The following is a 27,599-nucleotide window of genomic DNA, read 5'->3' as shown; positions in this document are numbered from 1 at the left end:
TTGCTTTCTAAGCTAATCCTTATGTAGGCTGCCCTCGTCTTAGATTGTTTGAATTACACAATCCAAAAAATAGTGTTGAAATGAGTATTCTTATTTTTCATCCTTTTAATATTCACCTAAACCCTTTCTCAACAAAACTGAAACATTAAAAGATTTTTAACAGTCACTGCTTATAGATATTCAACTAAGATTAGTTGCCACATTAACGGTATCTCATAAATCTCAAAGAATTTTGATGACAACTATTCAAACACCATTGACACAAAATATTTAATATTGGGTAATACTGATAACATGATATAGTTTGCAATGCATTTCCAAAAAGTCTGTTTGTTTGTTGTTTAACGCCGAACTCAGCAATATTCCACCTATGTGATGGCAGTCTGTAAATAATTGAGTCTGGACCAGACAATCCAGTGATTGACATCAGCATTGACTTACAAAATCCGAACTCGATGACATGAATCAACCAAGTCAGCGAACCTGACCACCTGATCCTGTTAGTCGCCTCTTTTGACAAGAAATGGTCTTGAGCTACCCAAAAGGTTTTTACAAATCAAGTATTTGCACCAAACACACTTCCCAGTATTGCACTTCAATCGCCCTATTGAAAGAAATGATGTAAAATTACCTACAATTTCAATAACTCATGAGGCGTTTGCATTTTGTAACCTTGTTCATTTCTACCATTCAGAAATCCATGTAAGCAGATGTGAAGGGCTTGTCAGATTCTCCGTTAACTAACCAAATATTTATGCTGCATATTAAACCCAACGTCTACATGCTAACTTGTTGACCTTTCATTAACAACTAAGATCACTTAGCAATTGTAAGTAAGACATCTAGTTGGATATACAATACTAATGTTTCAACAAGCCGAAATAGAGCAATTGACAGGTCATTATCAGGTGTTAAACTAATGTTTGTTCATCAACTATAACAATAATTCAAAATCAAAACATTTGAAGCTTTTGGCAGATAACTCCTGCTTTTTAACTCTGGCACTTTAATGGCATAATCAATGATCAAAACTACATAACCATTCACATATTGAAAACAGATGTTGCAAAGTTACTCCGGCAAGTTATTTTCTGTAATACTTGGTATACCGATCAACAAAATCTAGAAAAAAAAGAAATGTTTTTATTTTCAGAGCCTGAGTCAAATTCTGGCAATGAAATATAACTTTGAATTATCAAATATGTTGCAAGGGAAGTAACTCCTTGGCTCTTCAATAAAGAAACCCTCCAAATTGCCTGTTTCTTCCATTTCATTTCTTGCACCAAACAAATCATAATTAGACCTCCAAAAATATGTTTTTGCAATTCTGTTTTTACAAAAGATGATTTTGGTTTTTGGAATATACAGGGTATCCATTGACCAAGTAACAGAAAATCACCTGCCTAGTTCCTCTGTTTTGGCACATATACAATAAGCACACTTGTAACTTGGAAATCATTCAACCACTGGCACTTAAACATTTCAACAGCTGTAGAAAATATTCCAGAACTTTCCACCTCTATGAAAGATATACAACACACATATATCAAACATCAGCTGTACTTCAATAAATTCATATCTGTATGTAGATGTTTACAATACAATACGACTGTGGAAATACAAACATTTAAATAACATCAATATTTACTTCATCTGTAAGTTAGTGGATCTTTCCATATGATGGTGTTTCCATTAAGCAAAAAGGACAAGCTACTTTGGAGCAAACAATAGCGAGGTTTTTGTCCATCTTGAGATGGGATGATTTGAATTCTTAAACAGCTAATATTCCATATTCTGATATTAACCGTATGAACTGGTAATTCAATATCCATTGATTGTAAGTAAAGTAATCCTTTGGTCAAAACATCAGCATGTTAATATGAAATATCCAAACTTGCTGAAAACAAACATGTATCTATTTTGTTGACATGAGGTAATTAATTACCGTATTTCCTTGATTAATCTACTCCACATTTCTTTCCGACACTCTTTCCCCCTGGTGTTTAATCACAACTATAATAATTGAGAGAATTCTGTGCACAAAAGTAACCAGGCATTTAATCGATATCCCAGCGTTTATTTGAGGCTTGGCATTTAATAGAGGAAATACGGTACATCGTTTTGGGCGGATTTATGGCACATTTAGCAAATATTTCTTAGTTGACTTTCTGAAAAGCATATGGTCAACCAAAGTTTGGGGATGGTTGTCCTTTTCTGTATATTGGTAATGGGAAGACAAGAAACGTGAAGAACTAGTCAGTGCTGGATAAGCAATACACCGGACAAAACAGTATGTTTTACAATGTTCCAAGCTTATACAGGTTAAACTATCCGTCAACGACTGGACATTCACCTGTTGGGGTATATCAGGTGATTATAAATTCTCAAATTATCAGTCATAAAGTTTGACTAAGCTGCTTAAATACACAAACATATGTAACTGATAAACATTACACTCAGCTGGTTATCATGGTAAAAAGAGTTGAAAACAATATCAAGGGGGGTAACTCTGTAATAAGTTAAGTAGCCTATTGCCTTCTTGTACTAAGTTTACATACACATAAATACTGATAGGAATAGTGTAATGATTTTAAAGAAAAGAAATCAAAGACTAAAAGAGTTATTAAGACAAAGAAACCTGTACTTTGAAACCCCCCAAAGTAATTAAAGAAACCCATCAAAACATGAAACAAAACATAAGTGATACATCATAATCAATCTCATTAAAACCAGATCTTAGTTCTCACTACCGCTAAACAAAGATCTGAGGACATCCAATTACGGGTCACGTCAGACCGACCTTGCGCGAACTTTGACCAACCAATGGAATGACGAATCAGAAGGCAGCTTTCTCGTGCTTTACGGCACAAATTTCAAATTGGCGACTACGCTTCAAAACATATTTGGACAAATTCTCGATTACAAATTTGAAACCTGAACAAAAAGACATTCTGGAATGGCTAATAGATGGTCTAGATTGTAAGGATTCAGTCGTTAAACCCGTAACTATCGTTCGGAATACCCCATGTTAAAGTTTTCGAGATTGCATGATTAGAAATCACATTCCGACTGTCACTTTAATAATCTGGTAAGCGATGCACTGATTGGTCAGATGAAAGGTCGTTCTGACGTGACCCCTAATGGGATGTCTTCCGACCCTTGTTTAGCGGTAGCGAGAACTAAGGTCTGATTTTAATGAGATTGACATCATAATGTGCCTAAATACTGAAGTATATTCTTAACGTAAACGTCAAACTTTCAATCTACATTTGCTTTCTTCTACAGTCTTTTCAAAGTACTTAATGTCCTTTAACAGTTTCCATATTTGGTCTACTTAGGGTTAAAAAAATAAAAGAATTGGTTCTCAGGCAATGACTTTTGAAAATCTAGAGTGGGCGGTGTTTTTTTGTTTCTCGTTTGTTCAAACTAGTATGTAACCAAAAAACAGTTGTGTACCATCAACCTGGGAATAGGTTTCCTTACATCAACAAGCATACAAACTCATATTGCTGCCATGACCATAACACGAGATGCGCAGTAAAGCAGTGTACAGGTAAAGGGAAGTAACTGCATGCTATATTGGATTGCATGTTTTTTAATATTAGGATTTTTTTTTAAATGGAAATGAAAACGAAACGTACGGCAGACTTTATGATGACGCGGGCGGTGCTTGAGAACCAAGACTATTATTTTTTTTAGCCTTAGCTTCATATAAAAATCTTCATATACAGGATCAAGTTTGCCTACAAATTGGATGTTTAAAAGTTAACTGTTAAAAAATGCGAAAGGCTATAAAAAGAAGTGGAAGGGAACATTTATAAATGTAGACACAACTCTTTTTCTTAATCTTTGTTCCAATATACCTATGTGTATTCCATCAGTCCTCCATACAAAACAAATACATGTACATATCGTCATCATAGTAGCATCGTGTAAGCCTTTGATGGACTTAGTGTAAAGCATTCTCTCTATCAAGAACTGGCCTTGTGTTAATAACCGTATAATATTCTTCCAAAATGTGACTCATTAAATGTAAGATATTTACGTCTACAAAAAGGACTATCAAAATCTTTCTGTCTTCCAAAACAATTCATGTTGTCATTTGAAAACATAAAACCAGCATCCAGTCAGATTATATTCAAATCCACACCCCCATTTAATAAATTCTGAAGAACAAAATTGTGATAATATACTTCTCATTTATTATTAAATAAGATTAGATACTAGATATTTAAAAAAAATTAATTCCATATACTTTACTTATGTAAGTTCCAGTGAGACAACTAATTAATATTTTCTTTCGTAGGAATGCAAAAAAATATTGAAATAGTTCTCACATGGACATCCAAATCAGCATTCTACACAAATAGTAAGTTGTAAAGAAGATATCCTCCAAGACAATCCCACCTTAGATACAATCTTCTGCACCACTACTTCACCTACATAAAGGGCATGGGCCTTAAATGGATGGATTGTTAATGCTGGTGTTCTACTTTGCTGCTACTTCTGTGCAAAAACTTCAATTTTGAATGCAGTGTTTGCTAAATCCTGGTTGGGCTGTGAGCAAACATCATTTCTATGGTAATCTTCAAAGCAATCATGACGATGCTACTCTTTTTTTAATAAATGCAAACATCTTTTCCCTGGCTTTTAGTCCCAGATCTTTGAAGTGTCCTGCACAAAAGAAAAACAGTTCCTGTAACAATGTAATTATTTTGCTACTTGCACAATTTAAAACAAATTCTAAATGTTATCAGAATCATATGATTACAAAAATGGGCAAAAAACATTATATGTAGATCATATCATGAATAATACAAATATAAAAGGCTCACTACTGAGAGATGCCTTTGTATTTTCATGTTTATCATTGTGGTTGCACAAAGTGCAGTGAGGTTGCATATTTCTAATATCTGTTTTGTTGTGTCATGTGACCAATATTGACCAATCACAAAGTAGACACAGCAGTTATCTTAATAAGACATACCAGGCTTAGAGAAGAACCCATGGAGAGATCCTTTAATCATCAGACTCTCTGCATCAATTCCAGCTTCCTTGATTTTGCGCTTGTAATCTGAAACCAAACAAGGGTATGTGAGGTCAGAAAAGGTATTCAGGTCAAGGCAGGGGCAGGGGTGGGTGGCACTGTTGCCCCAATTGGCTGTGCAGAGTTGCATCCCTTTGTCATACCAGGGATCTATGATTGTAGGTTTTATTCCAAGATTCACCCAGGTTCTGTTTCTAGGTTGTTTCTAAATTGTAGGTAACGAAAATGTTAAATGCATCACTTTCGGTTTCTTCCCACATAAATCTGGCACACTGTGTTACACCAAAGAACCAGTGGTGGTGACTTTATCAGGCACAAATTTAGTTACTATGCAACAGACTAGGGAGTGAACGTTGTTTTATGCTTTGTTAGTCACATTTCACAGGCAGACAATCCACATTAGGGGACCCGTGAAGATCCGGGTAGAGAATAGGTCTTCAGCTACCCATGCTTGCTGTAAGAGGTGAATGCTTGTCGTAAGAGGCGACTAACGGGATTGGGTGGTCAGGCTCACTGACTTGGTTGTTGCATGTCATCATATCCCAACTGCATGGATCGATGCTCATGATTTCAATCACTGGAATGTCTGGGTCAGGCTCGATTACTTACAGACCGCCGTCATATTGCTGGAATATTGCTGAGTGCGGCGTTCAACAACAAACAAACAACAATCCGCATTTAAACATATAACATATATACTACTCAAAAGAAGTTAAGGATCACCTGATTATTTCATATTACAATAGTTAATCTCTCATGCCATGACAGATTAACATTACCAATATCATGAACATCGATCCACGCAATTGGGATCGATGACATGCATCAACCAAGTCAGTGAGCCTGACCACCTGATCCCGTTAGTCGCCTCTTACGACAAGCTGTCACCTCTTACAGCAAGCATGGGCTGCTGAAGACCCATTCTCTACCTGCATCTCTCATGCCATGACAGATTAACATTACCAATATGAAAGAATCGGGTGATCCTTAACTTCTTTTGAGTAGTATATTTGAGTAGTAGTATAATTGATTCGACATGTGAGTAAATGTAGTTTATGCTTCAGTTGGCTATAATCCAGCCAAATCATGATGGCAGTAAATACAGTGACCACTTTCCATGCTATTGGAGTATAATGACGTCACAATCACACATGGGGCAGAACCTGACCACCCCAGACAGTCAGCTCTTACGTCAACCATGTCTTACTAGGGACACAGTGTCATCCTAAATCTCCACAGGGTGATACTAAAAGACACATAGCTGTATGGCTGGCTGTCTACATTTCTCAAGTTAACACCTCAGTTGCTCTTTGTGAAATGTTGTTCAAACATGAGCTCTGCAATAACAGATAATAACAGATGGTGAATTGTCTGTCTTGCTCCTTGTTTGATATTTGAAGTTGTCAGAAAGTTAATCTTACTGGGAGTGGACCCCTGGAGTCGGAAACACAACCTGACACCCCTACTAATGGACTCACCATATGCCTGGTCACGGAGTGGATCGAACTCTGCTAGAAGTAGGAGAGTGGGTGGGAGACTTGTGAAGCTCTCACGAAGTAGCGGTGATGCTCGTGGGTTTTCTACCTCTTCAGGAGTTTTCAAATATTTGTCTACACACCTAAAACAAAAATACAGAAACATTGTTTAATATATAGGAGAAAAATCAGTCTCAAACTGAGGACTTTGAGTACTGGATGAAACCAAATCAAATGTCATACTTCCATGTCATGACAAATCTTTTGTTTCAAAATAATGAATGAAATGATACATGCTTAAGTAACTGAACACTAAAGGGTCTTAGCTCAAATAGTTCTTGATATAGTTAGCTTTCAGACAGGATAGATTTCAAATAGCTGTATTTTCTATAGATATTAATTCAAATTGATTAACATTTGAAATAGCCTTATTAAGCATATGTCTATGTGTTTAAATTAGAAAGCAAACCTACTGTGTTTTCAATTTGGAGGTTTTAACACACCTGTAAATTTCATGATAGTGTGAAGTTTCGAATTGGTAAATTGTACAGCTGAAGGCCTCTAAATTGAAAACACAGTTAACTATGACTATGACCTCATAAATGTGAACTCTTCCATAACGGGGGAAGGGATCGGTGATGCAGCATCAGTTGAGTCTAATATATTCCATAGGGTGAATGCATGAACACAGGGACAAAAAAAGATTGGTTTTTATTGACATTCATGTTTGCTTTCATAAACCCAACACCATAATGTATGCCTGGCTACAGAAACCACTTCAGTAAAACACAGTGGAATCATCCAGCACAGATATCCTGAAATGAATTAGTCTGTATTCCCTTGAGAAAAAGAAGATCAAAGTACACTGCACTATTATGACATCTGTTCCACAGACAGGAAGTCCAAGTCTTTGAAAGGCATTTAAAAGTGATACACCTAGGGAAGAGAATTCACAGATGTCAACATTCTTATTATGAGGAACATGTTTTGGAGTATATACTAACACCTTCATCACCTGATGAGTAAGTGTATACTCCGAAACGTTGTGTTCCTCATAATAAAGAAGTTGACATCCATAAATTCTCTTCCTTAGGATTGGTTTGGTTAGTTTGTTGTTTAACGAACCCCATCAGCAATATTCCAGCTATATGACGGCGGTCTGTAAATAATCAAGTCTGGACCAGACAATCTAGTGATTAATATCATGAGCATCGATCAACGCAATTGGGATCGATGACATGCATCAACCAAGTCAGTGAGCCTGACCACCTGATCCCGTTAGTCGCCTTTAACGACAAGCATAGTCGCCTTTTTTACGGCAAGCATGGGTTGCCGAAGACCTATTCTACCCCGGATCTTCACGGGTGTCTTCCTGAGGAAGAAGTCCAAGCACTGTAACATGAAAGAAAAGAAGAATACATACTAAAGTCTCACTAAAGTGTTGACGTTACCAACTTTGACAATACACTAAGTAGTTGTTCATCAGCTTCTGCACCTAACCAATATTGCCACACTCGCTCTAAATAATCTAGGAACTGCAACTCCTTATTTATCAAACATGTTAAAAATTAAGATCAGTATTTGAAACTGACTACCAGTCTGGTCTAAAAAAGCAGTGTTTCTATGAAGATGTTTTCTTCATGGTAATGTAGGAAAATTCTAACATGTCTAGATTCGGTACAATCTCATTAAAATCAGATCTTAGTTCTCGCTACCGCTAAACAAAAACGCTTTGTTTACTGGTAGCGAGAACTAAGATCTGATTTTAATGAGATTGAGATTCGGTACTGCTGGTGGACCAATCAGAATACAGGATTCCAAAAGCAATGATGGAATAGCCATTTAAGTCATGGGAGAAAGCATGAGAATCTGTTGTTTTTACTTCCAGAATCATCCCATTCGAGTACCGGTAATGTCTCACGTGACACTTTCTTATGGATAAAAACGTTATGGTTGATATATCATTTTCCATAATGACAAATAGTTGAGTCAGTTTTATTAGTTTTTATGCCAAATGCACAATCAGAATGGTCAGTGAATTCCCAGCTTAGAATCAACTGAAACTATTGTGTGACGTCATCACAATAGTTTAAATATGCAAGATTACAAAGAGGTCAACACTCAATCTGTTGTCTGCAGCAATCATACTGACCATTTAAGGATGTGAACAGTCAAAATTGGGCCATTTTCAAATTCTGTACAAGATGGCTGTTCACATCTCAGGTTGAGCCACGGGTACACCAGCACCTGACAATGAAACACATCCATGTAGAGCATAGTCCTTACTGGGATATCAAGCATAGCACATTGATGTAGAGCATAGTCCTTACTGGGATATCAAGCATAGCACATCGATGTAGAGCATAGTCCTTACTGGGATATCAAGCTGAGCACATTGATGTAGAGCATAGTCCTTACTAGTACATGTACATTGATATAGAACATAGTCCTTACTAGTACATGCACATCGATGTAGAACATAGTCCTTACTAGTACATGCACATCGATGTAGAACATAGTCCTTACTAGTACATGTACATCAATGTAGAACATAGTCCTTACTAGTACATGCACATCGATGTAGAACATAGTCCTTACTAGTACATGCACATCGATGTAGAACATAGTCCTTACTAGTACATGCACATCAATGTAGAACATAGTCCTTACTAGTACATGCACATCGATGTAGAGCATAGTCCTTACTAGTACATGCACATCGATGTAGAGCATAGTCCTTACTAGTACATGCACATCAATGTAGAACATAGTCCTTACTAGTACATGCACATCGATGTAGAACATAGTCCTTACTAGTACATGCACATCGATGTAGAACATAGTCCTTTCTAGTACATGCACATCGATGTAGAATATAGTCCTTACTGGGATATCAAGCATAGGACATCATTGTAGAACATAGTCCTTACTAATACATGCACATCGATGTAGAACATAGTCCTTACTAGTACATGCACATTGATATAGAACATAGTCCTTACTAGTACATGCACATCGATATAGAACATAGTCCTTACTAGTACATGCACATCGATGTAGAACATAGTCCTTACTAGTACATGCACATCGATGTTGAACATAGTCCTTACTAGTACATGCACATCAATGTAGAACATAGTCCCTACTAGTACATGCACATCGATGTAGAACATAGTCCTTACTAGTACATGCACATCGATGTTGAACATAGTCCTTACTAGTACATGCACATCAATGTAGAACATAGTCCTTACTAGTACATGCACATCGATATAGAACATAGTCCTTACTAGTACATGCACATCGATATAGAACATAGTCCTTTCTAGTACATGCACATCGATGTAGAACATAGTCCTTACTGGGATATCAAGCATAGGACATCAATGTAGAACACAGTCCTTACTAATACATGCACATCGATGTAGAACATAGTTCTTACTAGTACATGCACATCAATGTAGAGCATGGTCAAGCTATATAATGGTTGTGTGCATATTATCGAGTCTGGATCAAACAAACCAATGATTGATATCATGAACAACAATATGAATGGAGAATGATGACACACAATGAACCACATCACCAAGCCTGACAACCAATCTATCTAATTTGCCGCTTACAACAAGAATTGGTTACTTGGACAAATTTAACCCAGCAATCGAGGAGCACATGAATCGCACCTGGAACGCAATCCCCTTCGTCACTTCATGGCACAGGGTAGCAGCTATTGTCCCGCCAGCACTGCAGCCAACCACACCGATCTTGCTGTCATTGGTGCCACCTGGAGGCAAAGCGTGGTACTATTAAGGATGGACAATCTCAGGGTCAACCTGAAGAGTCAACTTAACGTGTGCCAAAAATAACCACACATCAAAATGCTTTGTTAAACATCTTTATGTTTGTAATTTTGTTTTAAAAAAAAAATCAAGAATTTTTTTAATAATTCAAACCTAACCTAACCCTTTTCAACATTTCCTTCAATCACTAGCGCTTCTTGTATCTTGAATACTGACAAAGAAAATTAGTAAAAAAAAATTAATCAATCAGGCCAGCCTTAATACATGTTAAGCATCCACCTGCATAGTTTGACAGTACCTATGAGAGCCTTGTTCATCATCACCCATCGCAGGACATTCTTCCCATCCTCAAAGGCTGCTGGGAACTTGTTTTCTGGGGCCAGTCGATATTCCACGTTCACAACCACACACGGAATGTCTCTGCAAGGTCAAGAGATTTTATCAACCATGTTCACAGTTAAGGGTGGTCCTGGCCCATTTTCCACCATTAACATCAGGGTCATGATAGCGACCTCTTTACTTTCCTGCTCAACAGCACACCTATTAGCATCAACATTAACCAATATATAGACTGTACATGGCATAAAGGTACGGTAATGATGCCGTTTATGGCAACTTTGTATTTAGGCAATCATAGACACAATAAAAAGAGAACAGGCCTAGAAGAGGTTTGTGATAATATTAAAAAATTGTAGGGTTTACAGATATTATATTCAAAATCTTCTGGTTGGTAGGTGGAAATTTAAACAAACATTCACTGGCTCACCTACCCATCCTAGTGAACAGATGGTGATGTGGCTTCAAGCAACATTCACTGGCTCACCTACCCATCCTAGTGAACAGATGGTGATGTGGCTTCAAGCAACATTTACTGGCTCACCTACCCATCCTAGTGAACAGATGGTGATGTGGCTTCAAGCAACATTCACTGGCTCACCTACCCATCCTAGTGAACAGATGGTGATGTGGCTTCAAGCAACATTTACTGGCTCACCTACCCATCCTAGTGAACAGATGGTGATGTGGCTTCAAGCAACATTTACTGGCTCACCTACCCATCCTAGTGAACAGATGGTGATGTGGCTTCAAGCAACATTCACTGACTCACCTACCCATCCTAGTGAACAGATGCTGATGTGGCTTCAAGCAACATTTACTGGCTCACCTACCCGTCCTAGTGAACAGATGCTGATGTGGCTTCAAGCAACATTCACTGACTCACCTACCCATCCTAGTGAACAGATGCTGATGTGGCTTCAAGCAACATTCACTGACTCACCTACCCATCCTAGTGAACAGATGCTGATGTGGCTTCAAGCAACATTTACTGACTCACCTACCCATCCTAGTGAACAGATGCTGATGTGGCTTCAAGCAACATTCACTGACTCACCTACCCATCCTAGTGAACAGATGCTGATGTGGCTTCAAGCAACATTTACTGACTCACCTACCCATCCTAGTGAACAGATGCTGATGTGGCTTCAAGCAACATTTACTGACTCACCTACCCATCCTAGTGAACAGATGCTGATGTGGCTTCAAGCAACATTCACTGACTCACCTACCCATCCTAGTGAACAGATGGTGATGTGGCTTCAAGCAACATTTACTGACTCACCTACCCATCCTAGTGAACAGATGCTGATGTGGCTTCAAGCAACATTTACTGACTCACCTACCCATCCTAGTGAACAGATGCTGATGTGGCTTCAAGCAACATTTACTGACTCACCATCTCACCTACTTAATCACTCTTCTGTCACTCAGCTGCCCTGCAAAGTGAAAGCCATAGCTCAACCCCAACACTCACCTAGCCAGTACCTGGCAGATTGGCCTGTCTGACTCCTTTGACCTGAACACCATGCCCCCCAAACACTCACCTAGTCAGTACCTGGCAGATTGGCCTGTCCGACTCCTTTGACCTGAACACCATGCCCCTCGACACTCACATAGCCAGTACCTGACAGATTGGCCTGTCTGACTCCTTTGACCTGAACACCATGCCCCTGACACTCACATAGCCAGTACCTGGCAGATTGGCCTGTCTGACTCCTTTGACCTGAACACCATGCCCCTCGACACTCACCTAGCCAGTACCTGACAGATTGGCCTGTCTGACTCCTTTGACCCAAACACCATGCCCCTGACACTCACATAGCCAGTACCTGGCAGATTGGCCTGTCCGACTCCTTTGACCTGAACACCATGCCCCTCGACACTCACCTAGCCAGTACCTGACAGATTGGCCTGTCTGACTCCTTTGACCTGAACACCATGCCCCTGACACTCACATAGCCAGTACCTGGCAGATTGGCCTGTCTGACTCCTTTGACCTGAACACCATGCCCCTGACACTCACATAGCCAGTACCTGGCAGATTGGCCTGTCCGACTCCTTTGACCTGAACACCATGCCCCTCGACACTCACATAGCCAGTACCTGACAGATTGGCCTGTCTGACTCCTTTGACCTGAACACCATGCCCCTGACACTCACATAGCCAGTACCTGGCAGATTGGCCTGTCTGACTCCTTTGACCTGAACACCATGCCCCTCGACACTCACCTAGCCAGTACCTGACAGATTGGCCTGTCTGACTCCTTTGACCCAAACACCATGCCCCTGACACTCACATAGCCAGTACCTGGCAGATTGGCCTGTCCGACTCCTTTGACCTGAACACCATGCCCCTCGACACTCACATAGCCAGTACCTGACAGATTGGCCTGTCTGACTCCTTTGACCCAAACACCATGCCCCTGACACTCACATAGCCAGTACCTGGCAGATTGGCCTGTCTGACTCCTTTGACCTGAACACCATGCCCCCAACACTCACATAGCCAGTACCTGGCAGATTGGCCTGTCCGACTCCTTTGACCTGAACACCATGCCCCTCGACACTCACCTAGCCAGTACCTGACAGATTGGCCTGTCTGACTCCTTTGACCCGAACACCATGCCCCCGACACTCACCTAGCCAGTACCTGGCAGATTGGCCTGTCCGACTCCTTTGACCTAAACACCATGTCCTTGAACACTCACCTAGCCAAGACCTGGCAGATTGGCCTGTCCGACTCCTTTGACCTAAACACCATGTCCTTGAACACTCACCTAGCCAAGACCTGGCAGATTGGCCTGTCCGACTCCTTTGACCCAAACACCATGCCCTTGAACACTCACCTAGCCAAGACCTGGCAGATTGGCCTGTCCAACTCCTTTGACCCGAACACCATGCCCTTGAACACTCACCTAGCCAAGACCTGGCAGATTGGCCTGTCTGACTCCTTTGACCCGAACACCATGCCCCCCAAACACTCACCTAGCCAGTACCTGACAGATTGGCCTGTCTGACTCCTTTGACCCGAACACCATGCCCCCTCCATGGAAGTACACCAGGATGATGGGATTGGTGTTGCAGTTTCGTGGTTTGATCACATCAATGGGGATCCCATCTGGAACAGAAACACTCACATGTACACCTGCATTCTGCTGTGGGGATTAGGCAATGCCTGAGTAAATAGATATGCTGATTCTTACAGTACAGGATGTTGAATATTTTTAGTGTAAATTGTACATAAAAGCTTGTATTTACTTCTATCAGAGAAGACTTATATAGCTACTGGTGTCCGTCTGTGTGTGTGTGTGTGTGTGTGTGTGTGTGTGTGTGTGTGTGTGTGTGTGTGTGTGTGTGTGTGTGTGTGTGTGTGTGTGTGTACACGCGTGCGTGCGTGCGTGCGTGTGTGTGTGTGTGTGTGTGTATGCGTGCGTGCGTGTGTGTGTGTGTGTATGTGTGTGTGTCTTGGGTGGGGGTAGGTGGGTGTGTTGTGGGGGTGGGGAGAGGCTACTTGTACTCATCTGGTCTTATGCCAGTTTTATAGTGCCTACACACTGAGATACCATACTGCAGCTTAACATAAATGCATCACTGAGGCACAGTACACTGACTCTGAGCTGACACTGAGGCAGATGATCATTTCATTGAAATACGACATGACAGATGGTAGCAGGCATCTCACTCCTGTAATATACATATATGAGGGAAAGCTGCAAAATTCAGAGCCTAAATAAGTAGGGTGAAACGATACAGAAATGTGATACGATATGTATCATGATACATAGATCTTGATACGATGTGTATTGCTATATGCATATTTACTTCGAATCATGTGGAAACGTCTTGGCTATAAATATTTCAGAGCAGGTTCCAAAGGAAAAGCTAGCTGTAGCTGAAGCATGTTCGTAGCAGCTGTTTTTAGTAGTGAACTTTTTAAAAGCTAATTACAACCCATTTTGCAATATTTGACTGACAAAAATGCTGGGGTGGGGGTCATTATACGAGTAGTAAGTTATCTATTTTAGCAAGTGTATCATCTTGTGTTGATACAGAAAAAAATGTATTGTGTATCGTATCGTCACATGAAAAGTCATGATGCAGCGGTACACAGATGTATTGTTTCACCCCTATGAATAAGATGGACTGCATTGATAGAATTGGTTGCTAATTATCCCATCCGAGGTCCACACACTTCTGCAACGATGCTGTAGTGCCTACATCCCACCGGTGTAGAAGGCTTCCTCCTGCTGGCGCAACAAAAGTCTTCCACAGCAGAAATGATATCTTCATCATTTGCATAATATTTGCCAGACAACTCTCTCTTCTGATGAAATCTGTTGAATACGGAGGATGTTCAATATGTTCAAAGCCACAGTCACACATTGCAGCCTCGATATTCTCGCAGCTGCCAAAGCAGATAAGCATAATAGTGCTCATGAATGGTCTGACCTTTTGGTCGGTAGTCCACCAGTAGGATTGCTTTGGAACCCCAGAGAAGTGAAGCCACCTTGCCAGCTGATTGAACAGACTTTGCCTTCTTATTTGGGGGTGACATTAGGTGTTTCCACTGCTTTTGCTGTTGTTTTGTCTCTGGCTTATAGTGGTGCACCCAAGACTCATCCATGGTTTCAAACATTTCAAAACGAAATAATTCTCACACGAGATGGTGAATCTGGAGCATTTCTGATCTGGAGACAGAAGTTCTGGCATTCAGTGTGTTAAAACCTTTATCATGGCCAAATTATTCCCCAGATGTGCTCAACTCCTTCATGAGAGATGCCTACAGTAAAAGCTTCGTGACGTAGTGAGTGGTCGTTCATTCATGAAAATATCATTCGACATTTTCCTTAAAGTACTGTTGAAACTGCTAGAAAAATGCTTTTCGCCTGTTAAAAAAAGGATATAATTTTTCACAGACTGATGATATTGAAATATTGAGTAACTACTGATCGCCGATGTAGTTCAGTCACAATGAGTCCTATCAACAAGTTTACAGGAGACAAATTTGAACAAAACAGGAAGTTCACATTTATTTTAAGTCCAATGATGACAGTCTGAAACAGACTATAGAAACATGCACATGTGACTCCGTTATAATGATAATAATGTAAAACATCTAATCCACACACAAAAATCATTTGGAGAAAATTCTAGATGTGTATCTTCTAAAATGATAAAATGACATTGCGTTTATTTTGTTAACATTGCTCCCATAATGCATGTTACATTACACTTGCATAGCCATAACCAAGGTACATGATATGGAGTCTGTACTGGGCAATGTATACAAGTTCTTTACACTTTAGAGAGCTAGAGGGAAACCATTTATTTAATTAGTTAGGTTGAATTACCAAACTGCCCAAGCTATGAGGTTTTCAATTCATACCATCAAGTCTTGGTATGATAATAAAACAGAACAGGTATAGGGGTGGTCTCAAAAACAAAACTGGGAAGTAAAAGGGTATTAGACAGCTTTGATACAGGGTGATTAGGTGTATAGTGTAAAGCTTTATGAGCCGAAGGTAACCCTGACAGGCAGTAGAATTTGGGAGGAATTAAAGATACAATAAATGTTTCCCGAACTGCACTCACTATTGCTCTCCAAGAGATGGGATTTCAATACACTGCGCGTGGCGATGACCGAGCATTTTCAGGGGAAAATATTCCATCCTGTTTATGAGGTCACATTATCTCCGAACAATTCATAACTATCACATCCAGGGCGTCCATCTAATTTACCTTGATGAATCCTTCCACTGACTACATGTGGCTATCGTCAGATGGACAAAAAGCACCCACAGACTATCAGGTTAAGGTAATCGTGTCATTGTTTTGCACTCTGCAACCCATGATATGGGGCTTATTGATGGATGTGTGCTAGTTTTCGAGGTGAAAAAGAAAACTAGTAAATTTCATAAGGAAATTATAGGAGGTGATCTGTTCATAGACTGGTTGGAACTTCAGTTATTAAATATATTAAACAACGCCTGTGTTATTGTCATGGATGACGCCCGTTAATATAATGTCCGGGAATCAGATAGTGTCGCCCAACCCATGAGTAGTCTGAAGGCGACCATACAGGAATATATTACATTGTCGACTTCAGACCATATGAAACGAAAGTTCAACTCATGGAGAAAATTCGGCTGAAAAAGAAACCAGTAAAGTACAAGACATATGTGCTGGCGTCACAACACAGTTACGTTGTCTTACGTATGCCAGTCAGACATTGTGAGCTCAACCCTGTTGGCTGAGTGTAACGGGTTCGTAGCAAGACATAAAACAACATTCGAAAGTACAGATTCATATACGTCATCAGCGGAGATAAATGCTACCTCAAGAAACTACTTCAGGATTCCAAAACAAAAACCTTCCAATACTCATCCCGTTTCATAGCTTTTAACTAGTCCATCATGTTTCCAAGCAAATATAATGCAGTACATACCCTAAATTGCTACCCCATCAACGCATTTCAATTAAGTACAATAACAGCAATATTTTGAGACCACCCCTACTTGGTGACATTTGACCCTGGGAGAATGCACTGGCGGTGTGAGGTCATCACCTCAGGACAGGTGTTAGGTAATTACCTCAGGTTACAGGCCGTTTCATACATGCAACACATATATTTTCTAAGTTTGTCATCATTTTACCTGCAAAAATACATTTTAAGGGTAATCACAATGTCAGTAAGGACAGGCTTGATTAGGTCAATTTCCGTTTTTTTTATATACGCTCTTTTAATAGTCCTATAACTCTAAGTCATATTTATTTCATGAAGCCAGGAAAGCAGTTTTCTAGCATTTCCGACAGTAGTTCAGTGGTGGCAGTTGAAGGGCTTCCTGACCTTGGGTCATCTTCCCTTCTTGAACTCAACTGCCCACCTTTTAACAGTGGCAAAGAATATGCATGTACTATAAGTGTCAAACATTTTAGCCACAATATGCTTAATACGTATTCAAGACAATGTTTTGACAATACACAGCCCAATTTCTTATCTCTTTTGGACAAAATGAAGGTGACTCAACATTATCATCAGGAACAATCAGTGAACTTGTGAAACAAGATGTACTCCTTTCATCCCTAGCTGTTTCTTATACTAATGACCGCATTCATTGTAGAGCGTCCGGCTGGAGAGAGGAAGGTCTGGGGTTCGATCCCCAGCCTCGTCAAACCAAAAGACTTTAAAAGATGGTACTTGTTGTTATTTTGTCTGGCGCTTGGCCTTAAGGGGCTAAAACAAGGACTTGTCGGCTCGGAGTCAGTATACTGTGTCTGAGTGGGGTATTCATGTTAAACTGCGGCATGGTATCACAGTGTGCTAGCACTATAAATCGGCATCAGGCCGGACTAGTACAAGCAGTCACACACACACATGCATGTCGCTATAAAGGTGCAATAATCCTGGACGTGACGTTAAACCCAATTTCACCTCACCTCTTGCGCTAATGTTTTTTTATGTATGTACATCTCTTATGAAAATTAGCTAGGGTCAAAGACTTGCTCATGTTAAAATATCCCCAAAAAATCAGCCCTTATGACAGAAGTCCCAAACAAGCAATTGATGAATTGAACAATGTTTATTTTCATTCATATGAACATACTTGATAACATTCCTAACCCGTGAAGATTCCGGGGTAGAATAGGTCTTCACCAGATTGTCTGGTGCAGACTCGATTATTTACAGACCGCTGTCATGTAGCTGGAATATTGCTGAGTGCAGCGTTAAACAACAAACCAAAACAAAAGATAACATTCCTAGCAATTCATGTCATACCATTTACATGTGTCTTTAGCAAATAAAGCCTCAAGATACTATTATTGATATACGGACCTAAAATGAAAGTCTGGTATCTTTACATCTTTAGTTCATGTTCTATAGTAAGTAAACACTTCCTTCTGAGAGATTTCTCTGTCAAACAATGCCTCCCATTTATAACAAACCAAGGGAGATTTTACTGATGAGATAAGTTGAGCATAATGAATTGTTTGTCGGTTATAACAATTTCCCCAGGAGTGTAGGCTCCAAGGGCTGTCAATGTTACAGGGCTAAGAGTGTTCTTCTAAGATTTGGCTATGTTTAGAATACAGTATCTAAAACTGTACTTTTTATGTCATACTTATCCTTGAGGTTCTCAAAGGGCATGTTATCAGCATTACAAATATCTTGTATTGTATAAATGCCCCCTTTAGCCAAATTTCTTACAATAAAGATTGAGTTTTTAATTTATTCATATAACCACATGGGTTGAGAAAAGATTTCACCAAATTTGTTGAAGTTTGTCTCATTGTTTCTTCAGAATTTTCCCCATGACTTTATTGTTTGGTTTGGACTAGCAAGAGTATTAACACCACTGGAAAATCACAGAGAGTATGTCAAAATCAAGTACAGTAAACTATGGTAACAACGAACTCTAAGGGACAGCTAATTTTAGTTTGTTATAACCGTAGTTCGTTACAAGCATATATATAGCATATACATAAATATATGCCTTTAATCAGTTCGTTGAGCAAATGGACAGGAAAAAAAACCCCAGTTCGTTATATCTGTCTGTTCATTAGAAGGGTGTTCGTTATAAACATAGTTTACAGTAATCCAAGTCTTGAGGTTGTCAATTTTGACCAGATTGTAGATTTTTCAAGGGAACACAAAATGTTTGTGATGCAAACTTAGTTCTTCCTATACTGGCTATGCTACAGATGTGTTTGTCTGTAGGTATATGATACCGCCTTGTGTCAGGCTGTGCAGTGTGTCAAGCTGGACCATTACCGGTCTGACAGTTTTATTACAAAACAAGATCCTTAGATAGGGACAACGTCCTTCCCAATAGGGACAAGGTCTTTCTAGATAGGGACAAGGTCCTTCTAGCTAGGGACAAGATCCTTCCAGATAGGGACAAGGTCCTTCCCAATAGGGACAAGATCCTTCCAGATAGGGACAAGATCCTTCCAGATAGGGACAAGATCCTTCCAGATAGGGACAAGATCTTTCCAGATAGGGACAAGATCTTTCCAGATAGGGACAAGATCCTTCCAGATAGGGACAAGGTCCTTCCAGATAGGGACAAGATCCTTCCAGATAGGGACAAGATCCTTCCAGATAGGGACAAGGTCCTTCCAGATAGGGACAAGATCCTTCCAGATAGGGACAAGATCCTTCCAGATAGGGACAAGATCCTTCCAGATAGGGACAAGATCTTTCCAGATAGGGACAAGATCCTTCCAGATAGGGACAAAATCTTTCCAGATAGGGACAAGATCCTTCCCGATAGGGACAAGATCCTTCCACATAGGGACAAGATCCTTCCAGATAGGGACAAGGTCCTTCCAGATAGGGACAAGATCCAGATAGGGACATTTTCTGTGAATTGCAGTGGGGTAGGTTACAAAAAGCCCAACAAATGTGTTTGACTGAAAGCCTGATGCATCAGTCTAACATTGAAATCCCCATCCAAACAGACTTATGGCTTCTGATCATGTGCAGTGATGTGACATCAGCAAATGTCTTGTCACCAGCTACGGAATCCATCACAATGTCCGAGCCTTTGACCCCTAAACTTATTCAACTCAAAAATAGATAGACAGAGTAAATCTCAGAATAACCAAGATGAAATAAATAGATTACCAGCACTGATTTCCTAGTTCAACCTGACTTTATTATACTGAAAAGTAATCATGACACCCTCATTTCCGCCACATACTGCCCCCTTCATTAACACTTCAGTGCATTCATAACCCATCACCTGCACCATACACGCTCATGGGGACTTTATCAAGCAGCAAATCTCAAAATCTTGGTCTGGACAGGTTCATGGCATAGGGTTCCCACATGGTCACAAGCTGATGGAGAGAGCAGTGGGTCATTTAGTAGGATGGTTAATGAGTTCACAGCTGTACTGTCCAAGACTATGTAATTATGTCCGTGTAATAACACCCAACTCTGCCTGTACACCAGCCAGACGGTCGTAAATCTGCAGATCAATACCAAACACTCCTAGCCCTCAACTCTCTGTCGACACTGACTCCGTTTCAATGGTTCAGTGTCATTTATATTTCATGATCGTAATTCAAACATATTTCATAATCTTTCATCACCACGCAATTTCAGATATGAATTATGAATCATCCATGTGTCTATCAAGAGGAAAGAGGCGAGACTGTTCCTGCTGAGATTGGTGGTGTGTGTTCTATATTATGTTCCACTCCAACAGAGAACACTTTACTCAGTTGGCGAGCTTTTCCACACATTGCTATGGCAACTGGTTTTATAATCCAAGATTAAAGCTGTGGGTTTCAGATAGGTGGTTATGTTGGGAGGCACTGTTGAAGGTAGAATAATCTCAATATTCATGAAGTAATGGTGTTATTTTCCAAACATTCCCATTGTGTGATGATCAATTCATCTTTTAACACCATGGTGCCATTTGTTCTGCTAGTTTAACATTCCTGGTGTACTTTGTAGTGGAAAACAGAAGTACCTTGTCACATAATGACATTAGTGTTCATGAAAAATAAATTGATTAGTAGCTCATCAGATTAGTGTTGAGGAGAATAACAAATTGATATGTAGCTTGTCACATTCGTGTTCTTGAAACATAGATTGATTAGTAGCTAGTCAGATTAGTGTTGATGAGAATAACAAATTGATAAGTAGCTTGTCACATTCGTGTTCATGAAACATAAATTGATTAGTATCTCGTCAGATTAGTGTTGATGAGAATTACAAATGATTAGTAGCTAATAATATAATTTTGTCCTCATGTTTTACAACAAAACAGATTAGTTCATTGGACACGTCAGATGTTCAGTGAAAAATGTATAGTGAGAAAGAATAAACTTGTTTTGAAGCAGTGACTGAAAAATTATTCTGTCTCTTAACAAAAATCCCAGCTCCTCGCACCCCCGAACCATTAAATGGTGGGTTGCCCAGTTCATGTTACAATCATGCACCTACCTGTGTTATCCACAATTACATTCAACAAGAGAGTAGAGATCATTAGACAGTTCAGGGTTCAAGAGCTCAGACTTTTTCACTTTAATGTCACAAATTTAGGGGAGATCTACTGCTTATATTTCATATTAGGGGGTTGTTATAAGTGGCAGGTGCTAGTTATACAATGATTACGTTAGTACATACAGAGACCTGATCTCAGATAGCAGAGCAGAGCAGAGCTCCAGATAAGCTGCGTATCTGTGTAAAATACGCATCAGAAATACGCAGTAAAATAAAATCAAAGCGTATTAAATACGCACCGAACATTACAGATACACTACAAAAATAAACTTTTGCGTATCATCAAAATATTGTGAAGTAACCCTGCGTATTCGATTAGCAAATCAGCAACTTATTTTGAAATTATAAACGGGCATTCCGTTAACCTTGCCAAACTCCACGATGACAGTTACATCATGATCATTTGCCATCACACTTTCTTGTGGAAGTATTGTGGTATTTTTGAGTCCTATAAAGCTCTCGAACCCACACGACACGAGTTTGCAGGGACTAGATGAATAGTGTTTTTAAATATCTAACTTAAATACCCTCATGTGTAAAAACTAGTGGGTAACAGAAATTTGAATACCCAGATAGAATTACTGATACCCAATGATTTTAAAATACATGGGTAAAATACCCACAACACCAAAAGCTTATCTGGAGCTCTGGCAGAGTAACCATCAGGCAGCTGGCAATGGTAACCACACACCACAGGGGCATGGGAACACAAGCACTCACATCACCATAACAACTTGAACCTGGAATCTCTACGGTGCATTAGTTAATGATCATCAAATCAATTTCTTTACAAAATAACATCAATACAGACCCTCACAGTCCTGTTCTGCCATTTCAGAACACGGATGAAGGGTACTGCAGCGCTCTCACCATGGAACCAGTGTAAACGTTGGTCCAATAAAGTGCAATATGATTTCCGTGGGAACTAGAGTTTGGGAATAGTTCTTGGCAACCCAACTGTCTGTTAGTTTACCGTTTTTACTCAAGTAAATAGCCTCATTGGTCTATAAAGTATAAAAGTTATCAACTGGTTGTTGGATGGGTGGTGGAGGGTAAGAAGAACGTTTCAGGGGTGGGTGAGGGTGAGTGAGGGTGGTTGAGAGTGAGTGAGTGAGTGAGGGTGGTGGAGGGTGGTTGGATGGGTGGTTGAGAGTGGTTGTATGGGTGGTTGAGAGTGAGTGAGTGAGTGAGGGTGGTGGAGGGTGGTTGGATGGGTGGTTGAGAGTGGTTGTATGGGTGGTTGAGAGTGAGTGAGTGAGTGAGGGTGGTGGAGGGTGGTTGGATGGGTGGTTGAGAGTGGTTGGATGGGTGGTTGAGAGTGGTTGGATGGGTGGTTGAGAGTGAGTGAGTGAGGGTGGTGGATGGGTGGTTGAGAGTGAGTGAGTGAGGGTGGTGGAAGGTGGTTGAGAGTGGTTGTATGGGTGGTTGAGAGTGAGTGAGTGAGTGAGGGTGGTGGAGGGTGGTTGGATGGGTGGTTGAGAGTGGTTGGATGGGTGGTTGAGAGTGAGTGAGTGAGGGTGGTGGATGGGTGGTTGAGAGTGAGTGAGTGAGGGTGGTGGATGGGTGGTTGAGAGTGAGTGAGTGAGGGTGGTGGATGGGTGGTTGAGAGTGAGTGAGTGAGGGTGGTGGATGGGTGGTTGAGAGTGGTTGGATAGGTGGTTGAGAGTGAGTGAGTGAGTGAGTGAGGGTGGGTGGTGGATGGGTGGTTGAAAGTGAGTGAGTGAGGGTGGGTAGTGGATGGGTGGTTGAGAGTGAGTGAGTGAGTGAGGGCGGTGGAAGGTGGTTGAGAGTGGTTGGATAGGTGGTTGAGAGTGAGTGAGTGAGAGGGTGGGTGGTGGATGGGTGGTTGAGAGTGAGTGAGTGAGTGAGGGTGGTGGAGGGTGGTGGATGGGTGGTTGAGAGTGGGTGGATGGGTGGTTGAGAGTGAGTGAGTGAGGGTGGTGGAAGGTGGTTGGATGGGTGGTTGAGAGTGAGTGAGTGAGGGTGGGTGGTGGATGGGTGGTTGAGAGTGAGTGAGTGAGGGTGGTGGAAGGTGGTTGGATGGGTGGTTGAGAGTGAGTGAGTGAGTGAGGGTGGTGGAAGGTGGTTGGATGGGTGGTTGAGAGTGGTTGGATGGGTGGTTGAGAGTGAGTGAGTGAGTGAGGGTGGTGGAGGGTGGTTGGATGGGTGGTTGAGAGTGAGTGAGTGAGTGAGGGTGGTGGGGAGTGGTTGGATGGGTGGTTGAGAGTGAGTGAGTGAGTGAGTGAGGGTGGTGGGTGAGTGAGTGAGGGTGGTGGATGGGTGGTTGGATGGGTGGTTGAGTGGTGGAGGGTGAGTGAATGATTGAGGGTGGTTGGATGGGTGGTTGAGAGTGAGTGAGTGAGTGAGGGTGGTGGAGGGTGGTTGAGAGTGAGTGAGTGAGGGTGGTGGATGGGTAGTTGAGAGTGAGTGAGTGAGGGTGGTGGATGGGTGGTTGAGAGTGAGTGAGTGAGTGAGGGTGGTGGGTGAGTGAGTGAGGGTGGTGGATGGGTGGTTGGATGGGTGGTTGAGTGGTGGAGGGTGAGTGAATGATTGAGGGTGGTTGGATGGGTGGTTGAGAGTGAGTGAGTGAGTGAGGGTGGTGGAGGGTGGTTGAGAGTGAGTGAGTGAGGGTGGTGGATGGGTAGTTGAGAGTGAGTGAGTGAGGGTGGTGGATGGGTGGTTGAGAGTGAGTGAGTGAGGGCGGGTGGAGGGTGGTGGATGGGTGGTTGAGAGTGGGTGGATGGGTGGTTGAGAGTGGTTGGATGGGTGGTTGAGAGTGAGTGAGTGAGTGAGGGTGGTGGAGGGTGGTTGGAAGGGTGGTTGGGGAGTGGTTGGATGGGTGGTTGGGAGAGAGTGAGTGAGGGTGGTGGAGGGTGGTTGGATGGGTGGTGGGGAGTGGTTGGATGGGTGGTTGAGAGTGAGTGAGTGAGTGAGGGTGGTGGGTGAATGATTGAGGGTGGTTGGATGGGTGGTGGAGGATGGTTGGATGGGTGGTTGAGTGGTGGAGGGTGAGTGAGTGAGTGAGGGTGGTTGAGGGTGAGTGAGTGAGTGAGGGTGGTGGGTGAATGATTGAGGGTGGTTGGATGGGTGGTTGGATGGGTGGTTGAGTGGTGGAGGGTGAGTGAATGATTGAGGGTGGTGGGATGGGTGGGGGAGGGTGAGAGGAAGGTGTCAGGGGAGGGAGGGAGGGAGAGTGGCTGGGTGAGCAAGGGAGAGTGGCTGGGTGAGGGAGTCACATTAACTTCATATAATTTACTCTGATACGACACCACTCTGCGAGAAGACCTGAGGACACATGCGTCCATGGGAGGTCACATCAGGTGAACTTTCTAATCGGCCAATCATCATCAAGGTTTCTAAATTCTTGATACGAGTGAGGGAACCGTTCAGACAAGCATATCTGATTTCCATTTCTTGAAAACAAATGTCATCTGTGAGTTCAGAATGAAAAAAACCATTAAGCAGCGCTTTTATAGTTATCTAAATAGAAAAGGGTGTAGAAGTGAGGGCATATCTGTGTACTGTTATGTTTTTCTTTGCAAAGACTGAACCCAAATCCTTATAATAACCTGTCGCCTGATTCAAGGGCTTCTTTCATTTAGATTGGGTGGTCAGTTTGCTCCAGGTTCTCCAACAAAGATTAAACATATTTGAATGTCAATGACGATATGTTCATTGATTACATAAATAATCATGTGAGATGGGAAATATAACAGGCAACTATTACACTAACTGGCATCCAGCCATCAGAGGGATCAGAGCCTGACTATCAGGGCTTTCATTGATGTACTATCCTTATTCATTTGTTTGCTTGTTTATTTGTTAAAAAACTCAGCAATATTCCAGCTAGATGATGACTGCCTGCAGATAGTCTGGACCAGACAATCCAGTGATTGATATCATCAACATGTCCCACACTGTCAGGTTACGTAACACCAACTCAACCATGTCACAGAGTTGACCACTTAATCCATCTGCAGTAAAACGGTAGCTGATGATGACGATGATGATGATGTTAGAGATATAACGAGTGCTTCAGGTGTTCCGGTAGGTGACCTATGCCAATTGAGGTTGATCAGTTCTTTACTCTAATTGATTTTTCAGTCTGTTTAGAAGTGAAATAGGAGTTTGATTGATATGGTGGAATAGATCTTTTATGTAATACATACTGTACACTTCACATAACAATTCTTTTCAATCTTACACTAATAAGTGGCTACAGCTTGTCAAATGATGTGTAATAGAACAGCTTGAAGCACGGGAGCAGTTGACCACGCCCACCACACAGGGCTACCCAAAAAATAAATGGACGCGTCCACCGAGTCTACGTTATCGGAACAACTTGTCTGTCAGCATTTCTCTTCTCATGTCGACTGACAGCGATCCGAAAAAGAACACAAACAGTTAGTTCAAGACTGACCCCAGATGTTGAAATGACATTGGACAAATCCCATACCCACTCAGTGTGCTATTTCGGTTACACATGAGTAATAGTAAAATTCTATGTGACAATGTTTCAAAGCACGTGCCAGGCATCTGACTATATGAGGCCTACGCATCTCTAAAAATATTATTGTTTTGATTGCATGAGACTTCCGTGAGAGCACTTGCCCGCAGCCTCCACATGGCCCCCTACCCCTACCCCCACCCTCACCCCCAACGTACCTGGCAAGGCGGCTGAAGGAACCCTGAACTCCTTCACAGTGCCGGCGAACTCCTCGGCATCGTTGATCAACTTGGATGACGACTCCTGCCTTCTCCTGTCGTCCAGAGGGACAGAATCGTCTGTGATGTCGATTCCCCCAGCTTGATGAATCTCCAGATATGCCAGGGACTCACTGTGGACTTTGTATTTGGTAGCGAACTCGTCAAATCCTTCCGGCATTTTGCTTAATAACACCGCTACCGAAAAATACACACCGCGGAAGTGAAACCTCGGACGAACCCATTATGCGCAGAGGGGTCAGAGGTTACTCTGGGTCAAATCGCGTATTCTCTTAAAAGTTCTTTTTCTCGTTACGGTAAATTTACGTCGTGTTGTGAAAGGTATTTTCGTTTGCGTATAAGACTGATAAACTACGGGTATTATTTTCATTAGCTATAAAATCAGTGATGATAATGAATGGAAACATCTAACAGTCTTACTAGAAATGTAGTTTGATAATGTAAAGCAGTACTGATTTTCTTATCTTTAAGGATTTTCGATCCATTACGAGCTTTCAAATATTCAGCTCCAAGAAATTACCTATTATGATGCACTCATAATCAAAACAAATATAGTTCCCCACACAAACATTTAACCAAAGGAAATGCAGATATTGACTCGATCTGGAGACATTGATGCAAGCACTCGTAAAATATTACCGATGTCGTCGCTACTGCTCTATAGCATTGTCTCTACCAATACAATATGCTCAAATATGTTTCATGACTTGTTTTTAAATATGACTTTGCATAAATAACTAAAATGTGAATATATTAACTTGGTCTCTTCCATATATGGCTGAAATAATGCCGATGCGACGTTAAATTTTAACTCACCCATTGTCTATACCTTATCTCTTTGTCGCGTCTGTATTTCATCGTCTCCTCCATATCTCATGTGTCCACCGTGTCTCATGGTCTTCACTGTATATCCCACATCTCCTCCCTGTCTCATGTGCCCATCGTGTCTCATGGTCTTCACTGTATATCCCATCTCTCCTCCCTGTCTCATGTGTCCACCGTGTCTCATGGTCTTCACTGTATATCCCATGTCTCCTCCCTGTCTCATGTGCCCATCGTGTCATATGGTCTTCACTGTATATCCCATGTCTCCTCCCTGTCTCAAGTGCCCATCGTGTCTCATGGTCTTCACTGTATATCTCATATCTCCTCCCTGTCTCATGTGCCCATCGTGTCACATGGTCTTCACTGTAAAGCTC

The 27,599-nt window shown here is 41.3% G+C and overlaps 1 protein-coding gene across 1 annotated transcript; it reads right to left on the bottom strand.

Moving 5' to 3' along the window:
* Window positions 1-330: 330 nt before the first annotated feature.
* On the bottom strand, window positions 331-26,607 carry LOC139443475 (ethyl acetate hydrolase-like). The gene is made up of 8 exons (XM_071224459.1): window positions 26,341-26,607; window positions 13,647-13,779; window positions 10,621-10,742; window positions 10,206-10,306; window positions 8,675-8,769; window positions 6,526-6,665; window positions 4,988-5,074; window positions 331-4,674 (listed from the first exon to the last, which is right to left on the bottom strand). The coding sequence occupies exons 1-8, from the start codon at window positions 26,558-26,560 to the stop codon at window positions 4,598-4,600; spliced, it is 975 nt and encodes a 324-aa protein (XP_071080560.1). The 5' UTR covers window positions 26,561-26,607; the 3' UTR covers window positions 331-4,597.
* Between the last annotated feature and the right edge of the window lie 992 nt (window positions 26,608-27,599).

Source organism: Haliotis cracherodii, unplaced genomic scaffold (genome assembly GCF_022045235.1).
Source record: "Haliotis cracherodii isolate W230 unplaced genomic scaffold, xgHalCrac1.p SCAF_5, whole genome shotgun sequence".
In the NCBI taxonomy this organism is placed as follows: Eukaryota; Metazoa; Mollusca; class Gastropoda; order Lepetellida; family Haliotidae; genus Haliotis; species Haliotis cracherodii.
This window is presented reverse-complemented; position numbering and strand designations above follow the sequence as displayed.

Bases quoted from the DNA above. Each gene is read 5' to 3' on its own strand.
- LOC139443475 (XM_071224459.1), bottom strand. From the start codon at position 26,560: ATGCCGGAAGGATTTGACGAGTTCGCTACCAAATACAAAGTCCACAGT. The intron at 6,666-8,674 runs GTCAGTATGATT...TTTTTGTTTTAG, and splicing joins ACTGTTCACATCCTTAAATG to GTGTGTAGACAAATATTTGA. The intron at 4,675-4,987 runs GTATGTCTTATT...TCTTTTGTGCAG, and splicing joins TGGGTTCTTCTCTAAGCCTG to GACACTTCAAAGATCTGGGA.